Raw genomic sequence first — 12,232 nt, 5'->3', positions numbered from 1 at the left:
TTGCGACCCCAGAATGTTCGTTGTTTCAAGGGTTTTGGTAGATCTAGAAGAGGGGAAGCTTCGTAATAGAATTGAAGACGTCATGCAGTATAATAGACGTGGCTGAATCACAGGTTGTATTTCTCTGCCTTGCTGACTTTGAAGGACTGGTTGTCTTCCTCTGCTCCGTTAAAGCTCAAATGCTATACTCTGGGGGGGGGGGGGGGGGAAACCGTTTGTTTTTCATTATATATTTCCATTTTATATGGCATAAGAATACTATGCATTGTATTGCATATCCAATCTCAGTCTGCCAACTCCTGCACGTGTACCTCAATTTTAACAATAAAATCCTGTTGTTCACCTTGTTTGTGAAGAGATTTACTTAATCATCGAATTATATACATTTATACAACAGTTAGTTCCGACCAAGTCATTTGATTGGACAAGAGGCATTCCATGACTGCTGATATACAGTATAACAGCACTGGGACTTTTAACTATATGTATCACTCCGCCGCACAGATGTTCTACTAAATTACCGTTAATTAGACTACATGTTTGTGTTCAGGTTACTTGGCAACAGTCCATTAAGTTCAGTTGCAGAACTATTTTTTGTTTATTTTTATGATTAAATAAAAATAAACCTACGACCGAATCACAGCCGTGCTGATATTCAGTATAACACACTCCCTCTCGTGTGATATTGCTTAATTGTCTCACTTGAGGACTCATGAGTCAGTTCAATCAATTCAGTTAAACAGACATTTAGGAGGGAAGGAGGAGGGTATTGGTTTCACAATGGCAGTTATTTTATTAAAGTGTCACATCACTCCCGTGGAAGTCTGTTTGGTGTGACTAGTGATAATTGGGGTTGAGACTAAAGGGACCTTCCTGCTTCCTCCATCACCCAGCCTGATCATAACCCACCAGTTCATCCTTGCTGTGATCAATCATAATGAGTAAGAATTGAAGGAACATCAAGAGTTGGACTATGAAATCAGCTACATGGTGATCATGCTGCCATTGATCTGGGTGATGCCTGACAGACTGTACTGTAGCGCACACACACACACATGGACACACATATATGTACATGTACACGTGCGTGCGCGCGCGCACACACACACACGTACATGCGTGCGTGAGCGTGTGCAAACACACGTACATGACACACGTACAAGCGTGTGTAAACACACACACACACACACAGCTCTGTACCTCGTGTGTACCCATGTGTACCCCCAATCTAAAATTTTCTGTGTTTTTTAGTAACCTCTGACCCTGAAGATTCAAGGACCAAGAACATTCAAGGACCAAGAAGACGTCGGTCGTTGGACGTTTTGTATTGCTTTGTGTATGATGTACTGTGTTTAGGTTGTTTTTGGTTGTTCTTTTTAGGGTTCTTTTTTATTGTTAATTCTTTTGTATTTTGTTTGTATGTTATCTTTGGTTGCTGGTGCTGGGTTGGTCTGTGTTGTTGTGTTTCTTGTGTTGTGTGGTGGTGTTGTTTTTCTGTCTGTTGTTGTGTGTGTTATTTTTTTTTCCTTAGCTGCGGTATATGAGTTTTGTGTTTTTGTTTTTGTTGTTGTTGTTGTGGTCGGTTTGATTTCGGAACTCCCTCTGGGTGTTCCGAGGGGGGAATATGTAGTATATTTTACTTAAGCACACAGCACATGGATTGTATGAAATGACTAGGCCTGGGTGTATGACCCTTTGTTCTCAAAAAGCCAGATGACCATTCTAAGATGGATGACTGGGGAGAATTGTAAGATGTCGGTTTATGACCTTTTGGCCTATGCCTTTTTTTCACACCTTGACCATCTCTAGGTGATGTGATAGGCTTGGTTTGATCCCTTGTATTTGCATATGAATGTTTACAAATACGACAGCAGCTTTGGAAATCTGTCTCTCTTGCTCACCTCGGCCTGCTGACCAGACCTACCATCTACCAGCTGTGATATCCTGTATACCTGTACTTTGTTTCAATAAATAGACTTAATCTACTCAGAACTATATTCTTCATTTTAGTATTCAACAAGTAGCTTAATAACCCACAGAGGTCCTCCCCTCTGCCTCTACCTTTAAACTCCTGGTGCAAAAACTGTATTCTAGTAATTGCAATTGTTTTTAGTTTTTTCTTTTTTTCCTTTAATCCTGTCTTGCTCACTGTTTGTTTGCCCTTGCTCACTATTCTATTGTACACTCGAAGTCACTGTAAATGAGGGTGACCTCAGTGCCTATCGAGTTTTAAATAAAGGTTTGTTTATATAATAAAGTGCGCCTTTTAATTTCTTGTCATGTCTCTGGTCTGGTATATGTAAGTCTTTGCTGCCATCTACAGAGCTTGACTGGTAAGTTCAAGACAAAAAGTAAACAGCTTTGACTCTACCCATCTCTAAAGGGTACAGTACATCTGTCGCAAGAAATCAGACAATGTCATCATCATATTATGTTCAACTGGAATAGATATTTAATGTACCATTACATTATCAAGAAGGTTAATCTTTTAATTCTAATCCACAGCTTTCAACAAACAAAAAACACTCACAGTGACTAAATATATGCTTTGATGTCTCAATCGTTACACACCCCATACTATGGCAAGCCGTTTTAACATTTATTAGCTAAATTTGACTAGTCGTAATTCGATTTTTACTAGTCTAAATTTGTATTCAAGATATCTATAACGTCATTCTGACTAGTCAAAACGACAGTTAGAGATATCTGTAATTCAGTTTTGACTAGTCAGAATGACGTTATAGATATCTTGAATACAAATTTAGACTAGTAAAAATCGGATTACGACTAGGCAAATTGAGCTAATAATAAATGTTAAAACGGCTTGCCATACACACCCTTTTAAATCGGTAGCCGGTTCCATGTGACGTCACTGGTTGTGTAAGGATGGACTTTTATTCTGAAGTGCATGCTGGGACTGCGGAAGTTGGTCACATACGCAGTTTGACAGTTCGCACGCTGGAACGCCGTTCTCGTGGACAGCTCAACTTGTCATTAATTCACAGAACTATCGCTGCACTGTAAAAGATGCTTTCTTACATCATTGGTGTGAGTATGATTATGACCCTATTGCAGCTGAATCTTCCCTTGTTGCTTTACTCACTCAGCCTGAGAGTGAAGCTGTCTGCTGTCTGGACATGCTAGTGAGTTAGCTAGCAGGGTTAGCTCGCTGTCACTACGCTGCTCGTCCAGATGTAGTTACTGCGTAGATCTTTTTGGTGGATTGGGCGGTGGATTGGGCGGTTTTTGGACTACTAGACTGTGTGAGCTGGAAATTGTCGATCCGATCTGGCAGTAGCTGTGCTGAGAACCAGAGCAGTAACTATGTTTCTTGGGAGGGTTACAGCACTAACTATGTTTCTATAGAATATAGGTTACAGCTAACTTCCTATTGTTTTATTATATAAGTAGTGCTGGGCTCAGCCCTGCCATGGTCTCCTGCTCTCCATGCAAATGCGTTTGACTTTCTAGTCGGAGAAAGAGACTTGGACCAGAGAACACGTAGAGAAGACTGCAGCTCTGCAGTTTATATAAATGTCATGTATATACTTCACTTATATAAATGTCATGTATATACTTCACTTATATAAATGTCATGTATATACTTCACTTATATAAATGTCATGTATACTTCACTTATATAAATGTCATGTATACTTCACTTATATAAATGTCATGTATACTTCACTTATATAAATGTCATGTATACTTCACTTATATAAATGTCATGTATACTTCACTTATATAAATGTCATGTATATACTTCACTTATATAAATGTCATGTATACTTCACTTATATAAATGTCATGTATACTTCACTTATATAAATTTCATGTATACTTCACTTATATAAATGTCATGTATATACTTCAGGTGGGAAGTGCGACGCTGTGGCACCACCGTAACGTCACTACTATTATAACACGGAGGTTTCCCTGCCTGCCTCCTCCTCCTCCTCCTCCTCCTCGCAGCCTCGCCCCAACCACCGCCACTCCCCACGTCTGTTCGTTTCGATATAGTTTTGAGTCCTTGATTAACAATATTGGTGATCGGATAATGTTAGTTCATAAATGTTTCAGTGCTGGCCAGCCTATATATATATATATATATATACAGGTGCTGGTCATATAATTAGAATATCATAAAAAAGTTGATTTATTTCAGTAATTCCATTCAAAAAGTGAAACTTGTATAATGTATACATTCATTCATTCCACACAGACTGATATATTTCAAGTGTTTATTGCTTTTAATTTTGATGGTTATTACTGACAACTAATGAAAACCCCAAATTCAGTATCTCAGAAAATTAGAATATTACTTAAGACCAATACAAAACAAGTTTTTTTTTACAAATGTTGGCCAACTGAAAAGTATGAACATGGAAAGTATAAGCATGTACAGCACTCAATACTTAGTTGGGGCTCCTTATGCCTGAATTACTGCAGCAATGCGGCGTGGCATGGAGTCCATCAGTCTGTGGCACTGCTCAGGTGTTATGAGAGCTCATGGTTGCTCTGATAGTGGCCTTCAGCTCTTCTGCATTGTTGGGTCTGGCGCATCGCATCTTCCTCTTCACAATACCCCATAGATTTTCTATGGGGCTAAGGTCAGGCGAGTTTGCTGGCCAATTAATAACAGGGATACCATGGTCCTTAAACCAGGTACTGGTATCTTTGGCACTGTGTGCAGGTGCCAAGTCCTGTTGGAAAATGAAATCTGCATCGCCATAAAGTTGGTCAGCAGCAGGAAGCAGGAATGAATGAATGAATGAATGGTCTTTATTGTCATTGCTATAGTACAGGTACCAAACAACGAAATTTAGGAGGGGTGGCTCCCCTGGTGTTAGGAAAGAAAAAAACAAAACAAAAACACAAGAAGGGAAGGAGTTGGTTTACATAAATAAAGGCTATGTACACTATCCACTATACTATACTGTACAGATAGACGACTAGGGTTGTCATATTGCACATAGTGTTATTGCACATTCATTTAAAGTGTCGCAGTTTGCAGGCTTGAAATGTACATATTTGTGCCTCAGCACTACACCTGATTTTTTCAGTCCAGCAGCTGCCTGCCATCAATCCGTCCAGACTGTCCAGGGCCCAGAACCTAGGTCTTTGAAGTGCTGCAGTCCACTCTTTGTGAATCTCCCCCACATTTTTGAATCGGCTTTGTTTCACAATCCTCTCCAGGGTGCGGTTATCCCTATTGCTTGTACACTGTTTTCTACCACATCTTTTCCTTCCCTTCGCCTCTCTATTAATTTGCTTGGACACAGAGCTCTGTGAACAGCCAGCCTCTTTAGCAATGACCTTTTGTGTCTTGCCCTCCTTGTGCAAGGTGTCAATGGTCGTCTTTTGGACAACTGTCAGGTCAGCAGTCTTCCCCATGATTGTGTAGCCTACAGAACTGGACTGAGGGACCATTTAAAGGCGTTTGCAGGTGTTTTTAGTTAATTAGCTGATTAGAGTGTGGCACCAGGGGTCTTCAATATTGAACCTTTTCACAATATTCTAATTTTCTGAGATACTAAATTTGGGATTTTCATTAGTTGTCAGTAATAATCATCAAAATTAAAAGCAATAAACACTTGAAATATATCAGTCTATGTGGAATGAATGTATACATTATACAAGTTTCACTTTTTGAAAGGAATTACTGAAATAAATCAACTTTTTGCTGATATTCTAATTATATGACCAGCACCTGTATATATATATATATATATATACCCAGCCTATATACACCCTGCCAGCGCCAATAACGTCATTAGAGATGCAACCTTGTTTTCTTCTCTTTGCAGCTCATTCGTGGGAGTGTCGACAATATCATCAACCTCATCTTCAGCCTTTTATTCTCAAAGAAGAGGGCTGCTATTACTTTAGAGGACCCTAACATCAAGTATGCCTTACGGTTGATTGATAAAGAGGTAACAACTCTCTGTCTGTCTGAGTAAAACCCATCTGTTTTTGCTCAATTTTAACTGATATTGCAAAAGAATACTTGCATAGTCTACTTGAGTAGACCATAGGAATTGTTTTGGTCAGTCCTGCGCTTACACGATGTTCCCCTGTGTGTTGTGTCTCCCTCCAATCAGTGTAGATAAAGGTAACTATGCAACCAGTCTTAAGTCAAACATCAAACAGTCAGTCATAATGTCATATAAGTGGCTGGTTGGATGCGTGTCAGAGTTTGAATAGTTGACAGTCTCAGGGTGTGCTCTCTGTTTATTTAGCTGCAACGTTTGCAGGGAAAGTGCTCTACAAGTAACAGTTGCATAGTGATCTGAAGGTGTTGTTGTTTCTGTTACAGATCATCAGTCATGATACAAGGAAATTCCGTTTTGCACTCCCGTCTGCGGATCACGTCCTAGGCCTCCCCATAGGTGAGTCCAGTGATTCCCACAGCATGTTAATACTTTGGGGGGACCCCAAAGTATAATGGCTCCCCCCCAAAGTATAATTTGTGCTCAGTGAGTAAAAAAAACTTTAAACCATTAAGTTTGTTGCTCATTTCATTCACCAGTTTGTATATAGTTAAAATAAAGTTATCCGGGGATTGACGATCAGATACCAGTGTGGAGTTTTCTGTCTTAAATTTGATATAGATCATGTTCTTTGTTGGTTTGTGAGGATGTTCATACACACTTGGTAAGATGTGTGTGTGAAAGAAGACCACAAAAAACAGCAGTGACTGCTCTCAGCTGTTTAACACTTAAAGACCTAGACACCATCACCAGTTGTAGGTTGTCTGAAGTGCAGTGTTACTATGAAAATTCACTAGAATGCAGGAATTGAGAAAAAAAATCTCAACATTTTTCATAGGTGAGTCAGTGTCCTGGGGCCTCCCCATAGGTGAGTCAGTGTCCTGGGGCCCCCCCATAGGTGAGTCAGTGTCCTGGGGCCCCCCCATAGGTGCGTCAGTGTCCTGGGGCCTCCCCATAGGTGAGTCAGTGTCCTGGGGCCCCCCCATAGGTGAGTCAGTGTCCTGGGGCCCCCCCATAGGTGCGTCAGTGTCCTGGGGCCTCCCCATAGGTGAGTCAGTGTCCTGGGGCCTCCCCATAGGTGAGTCAGTGTCCTGGGGCCTCCCCATAGGTGCGTCAGTGCATTTAATAAAGGCCTAGTTGCTAAACTTGTCAGCACTGATACTATGAAGACATGTCATGAAAAGCTGCTCCTGTGTAACCTATTCTCTACTCTTCATCAGCAAATGGCGATCTGTCTGTGTGGTTCTATTCACCACAGTCATTGTGAATGTGGTTTTATTCCCAGGGCAACACATCTACCTGTCTGCCAAGCTCGATGGCAAACTGGTGGTCCGACCGTACACACCGGTGTCCAGCGATGATGACAAGGGCTTCGTAGACCTGGTGGTCAAGGTAACCCGAATCAGAAATGGATGTTCCTCTTTTGACTCGACAGTCATTCAGCAGCCGTCTCCTCTGCCAGGGTTCCCACACGCTTCCTTCTCCGTTCCCAGATTTACTACAAAGACGTTCATCCGAAGTTCCCCGAGGGAGGAAAGATGACGCAGCACCTGGAGAGCCTCCGCATCGACGACACGATCGACTTCCGAGGGCCCAGTGGCCGTCTGGTCTACAACAGCAACGGTTAGTCCAGTTTACTCATATAGCACATGTTCATATAGCACATGTTCATATAACACATGTTCATATAACACATGTTCATATAACACATGTTCATATAGCACATGTTCATATAACACATGTTCATATAGCACATGTTCATATAGCACATGTTCATATAGCACATGTTCATATAGCACATGTTCATATAGCACATGTTCATATAGGACATGTTCATATAACACATGTTCATATAACACATGTTCATATAGCACATGTTCATATAACACATGTTCATATAACACATGTTCATATAACACATGTTCATATAGGACATGTTCATGTAGCACATGTTCATATAACACATGTTCATATAGCACATGTTCATATAACACATGTTCATATAACACATGTTCATATAACACATGTTCATATAACACATGTTCATATAACACATGTTCATATAGCACATGTTCATATAACACATGTTCATATAGCACATGTTCATATAGCACATGTTCATATAGCACATGTTCATATAACACATGTTCATATAACACATGTTCATATAGCACATGTTCATATAACACATGTTCATATAGGACATGTTCATATAACACATGTTCATATAGGACATGTTCATATAGCACATGTTCATATAACACATGTTCATATAACACATGTTCATATAGCACATGTTCATATAACACATGTTCATATAGGACATGTTCATATAACACATGTTCATATAGCACATGTTCATATAGGACATGTTCATATAGCACATGTTCATATAGCACATGTTCATATAACACATGTTCATATAACACATGTTCATATAACACATGTTCATATAGCACATGTTCATATAGCACATGTTCATATAACACATGTTCATATAACACATGTTCATATAACACATGTTCATATAGCACATGTTCATATAGCACATGTTCATATAACACATGTTCATATAACACATGTTCATATAACACATGTTCATATAACACATGTTCATATAACACATGTTCATATAGCACATGTTCATATAGCACATGTTCATATAGCACATGTTCATATAGCACATGTTCATATAGCACATGTTCATATAGCACATGTTCATATAGCACATGTTCATATAACACATGTTCATATAACACATGTTCATATAGCACATGTTCATATAGGACATGTTCATGTAGCACATGTTCATATAACACATGTTCATATAGCACATGTTCATATAGCACATGTTCATATAGCACATGTTCATATAGCACATGTTCATATAGCACATGTTCATATAGCACATGTTCATATAACACATGTTCATATAGCACATGTTCATATAACACATGTTCATATAGCACATGTTCATATAACACATGTTCATATAGCACATGTTCATATAACACATGTTCATATAGCACATGTTCATATAGCACATGTTCATATAGCACATGTTCATAGCACACAGTGCTCTACAGAATAAAGAAAGATTAATAAAAACATGGTTCAGATAAATAAAAACATGGTTCAGATAAATGGTACATAAAACAAGAAAAACAAAGCAAGACAGTATAAGATAGTATGTGAAAAGGAGAATAAAAAGTTTAAGAGAAAATATTTATAAGTAAAATATAAGTACAGCTAGGCCTACATGATAAAGCATGATTAAATATGTATGTCTTAAGATCTTGTATGTCTTAAGATGTCTTAAGGTTCCATACACATACCTAGGATATAGAGAGAAACCTAGGATATAAAGAGAAACCTAGGATACAAAGAGAAACCTAGGATATAAAGAGAAACCTGGGATAGAGAAACCTAATATATAGAGAGAAACCTAGGATATAAAGGGAAACCTAGGATATAGAGAGAAACCTCGGATATAAAGGGAAACCTAGGATATAAAGGGAAACCTAGGATATAAACAGAAACCTAGGATATAGAGAGAAACCTAACCCTTTTGTGACGCATACTATACTATATCATATTATGAATGTGTGTCAATGTGCTTTTGTATTACACTACTACATCATACTAAGGAAAAAAATTATAAAGTGAAAAAAAAACATAGTATACCCATAGTATACTTCCTTAGAATGATAATAATATACCATACCATATTATATTATACTAAATACTACATCAATAACATATCATACTATATACTACATCAAACTAAGGAAAAAATGTATAAAGTGAAAAAAAAGAAAACAAATTCTTTTTTTTCACTCTATTTATTTTTTCCTTAGAATGATAATGGGCCGGTTTCACAGAAAAGGCTTAAGCCTAGTCCTGGACTAAATCACACTTTCAATGTAAAATCTCCATTGAAGATGCTTTTTAGTCCAGGATTAGGCTTAAGCCTTGTCTGTGAAACTGGCCCTATATCTTGCTTAAAGGTTCCCACCGTTTCAGCCATTCTGAGGTTTTACACCTTAAATATGATGCTAGCCACCACCAGGTCACATCCAGCTCCCTCCTGAGGCGGGGATCGAACCAGCGACCTTCTGATGGCCAGTCGGCATCTCTAACCTCTATAGATTATTTCTATTCTATTCATTTTGTCTAGTGCTTCTATAGAGAGAACAAGAATAGATGGATAACATGTAAAACAAAAGTACAGACAGAAAAACTATTTAAAAATCAATACAAATTGTTAAAGATGGTGAACCTCAGTCCTGTAGTAAGATACATGGTGAACCTCAGTCCTGTAGTAATTGGTTACTGTGAAAGATTCACTTCTTTATTGATTAACTAATGCTTTTGTCTTTTCTTTTTTTTAACAGGATCGTTCGCCATAAAACCAGATAAAAAGTTGCCAGCTGTGGTGAAATCTTTCAAGCATGTGGGCATGATCGCAGGAGGAACTGGTATGGCAGAATGGCTTTGTGCTCAGTTTGTACTGTCTGATCTGTTTAACCAGCTGGGGATTGATATTTCCATATTTGTTTGATGGATGTTACCCCAGGAATCACTCCCATGCTGCAGATCATCACAGCTGTGATGAAGGACCCCCAGGACCACACCATGTGCCACCTGCTCTTCGCCAACCAGGTGAGCTAACAACAACAATGTCGTCATTCTGCGGGGAGCGTTCCGCGGTGTTCTCAGGTTCAGGACAGGGAAGATGACATCATTAGCCCTCCACTATGTGTTCTGTTCTCCATCTGGAATGAATCTACTGATCGGCCAAAGAGTTCAAACATGGTCTGGCCGTTAGTAAACCTGTTCTGCCTTCTTCCTGCCCTAACCCAACTTAGACTGAGAAAGACATTCTGCTCCGCCCTGAGTTGGAGGAGGTCTTGGCGAGTAACCCGTCCCGGTTCAAGCTGTGGTTCACCGTGGACAAAGCGCCTGAGGGTGAGTACGGACACTAACCCTAACCCTAACCCTTCTATGACACTTCAGTTACATGTATCTTCCTCGTCCTTAATCAGGTGTTGACTTGTGTTTGTCCTTTGACCTCTCCTTTCTGTCTCAGGCTGGGAGTACAGCCAAGGCTTCATCAGCGAGGAGATGGTGAGGGACCACCTGCCCCCCCCTGGGGACGACACCCTCATCATCATGTGTGGACCCCCTCCCATGATCCAGCACGCCTGCATCCCCAACCTGGACAAGGTGGGCCACGCCGCGGACCACAGATTCAGCTTCTGAAACCTCCACATGCCAAGGAGACTAGGTAGCTATCTGCCCCTAACCCAAAGCATTTAAGCATCAGCGCATGGACCGGCTGTTCATAATGTTACTCATCCTGCAACAGAATCACAGTTCGGACCATTTTGTTTTGTTCACTTAATTTCACGTAATAATAATCCCTGTGAAAGGGGAACAAATCTGTCCAAATCATGAATGAATCTCATGACCACTGGTAGGAGATGAAGAACGGGACCATCATTTTGATACATGAAAATCCCTCCTGCTAAAACTGTAAATGATGTTTCGATATGTAACTTTGGCCTTTTTCCCCCCCGAGTGCCTTACTATTGCTATGCTTATGTACTGTACATTGTATGCCCTGTGGCTGAGTTATGATCATTATTACTGCCCACAATGAAGGCTATTCCACGCAGTATAGAGTCACAGATGTACCGTTATATCATTTCATATTCATGCTTCAAAAATTTATTATTCTGATTGCTGGATTTGTCAACAGGTCCCTGTAAGTGGGTCAATGACGAATAAGGCTTCTAAAAAGTAATTTTTTTAAACTTTGTTCAAAATACATAGCATTTTTATTTTTGAGTATGTGACAATGTGCTTAAACATGCCGCATTTGTTAATTTGTTTAAATCTTTTTTTTTTACTGTATTTCTAACTTAATTGCTCAAAAACTGTCAGGTTGCGCAACAAATTATTTGTAAAAGTATTTATATTTTCCTATTATTTATTTATTACGTGAAATCTTTGTCATGTATCTATTATCTATATCTATTAGACAAAAAAAACAAAACAAAAAACATTCACACAAAGAGCCATTGCTTTTTGGTCAGGCTGCATTTGTAAATAAGAATTTGTTCTTACATGTTTGCCTGGTTAAATAAAGGTTAAATAAAAAAAATACGTATAGGCTACTACTTTTGTATATGTAGTCTGTATGTGTGTGAGTGTGTGAGTGTGTGAGTGTGAGTATTATG

At 39.2% G+C, this 12,232-nt stretch overlaps 1 protein-coding gene across 1 annotated transcript; it reads left to right on the top strand.

The window, feature by feature from the left end:
* The first annotated feature begins 2,937 nt into the window (after nt 1-2,937).
* On the top strand, nt 2,938-11,860 carry LOC308152257 (NADH-cytochrome b5 reductase 3-like). Its single transcript, XM_080525185.1, has 9 exons — nt 2,938-3,048; nt 5,808-5,933; nt 6,317-6,389; nt 7,276-7,382; nt 7,484-7,613; nt 10,385-10,468; nt 10,567-10,652; nt 10,859-10,958; nt 11,080-11,860. The coding sequence occupies exons 1-9, from the start codon at nt 3,028-3,030 to the stop codon at nt 11,250-11,252; spliced, it is 900 nt and encodes a 299-aa protein (XP_080381311.1). The 5' UTR covers nt 2,938-3,027; the 3' UTR covers nt 11,253-11,860.
* Nucleotides 11,861-12,232: the final 372 nt, after the last annotated feature.

Source organism: Nansenia antarctica (genome assembly GCF_963989245.1).
Source record: "Nansenia antarctica genome assembly, chromosome: 3".
Taxonomy (NCBI): domain Eukaryota; kingdom Metazoa; phylum Chordata; class Actinopteri; order Argentiniformes; family Microstomatidae; genus Nansenia; species Nansenia antarctica.
Note: the sequence above shows the minus strand (reverse complement) of the source record. Positions and strands in the feature narration are given on the sequence as shown.

Excerpts from the sequence above, each read along its gene's own strand:
- LOC308152257 (XM_080525185.1), top strand. The coding sequence starts at position 3,028 with ATGCTTTCTTACATCATTGGT. Across the intron at positions 6,390-7,275 it reads CGTCCTAGGCCTCCCCATAG|GGCAACACATCTACCTGTCT; the intron begins GTGAGTCCAGTG and ends TTTTATTCCCAG. Across the intron at positions 10,959-11,079 it reads CGTGGACAAAGCGCCTGAGG|GCTGGGAGTACAGCCAAGGC; the intron begins GTGAGTACGGAC and ends TTTCTGTCTCAG.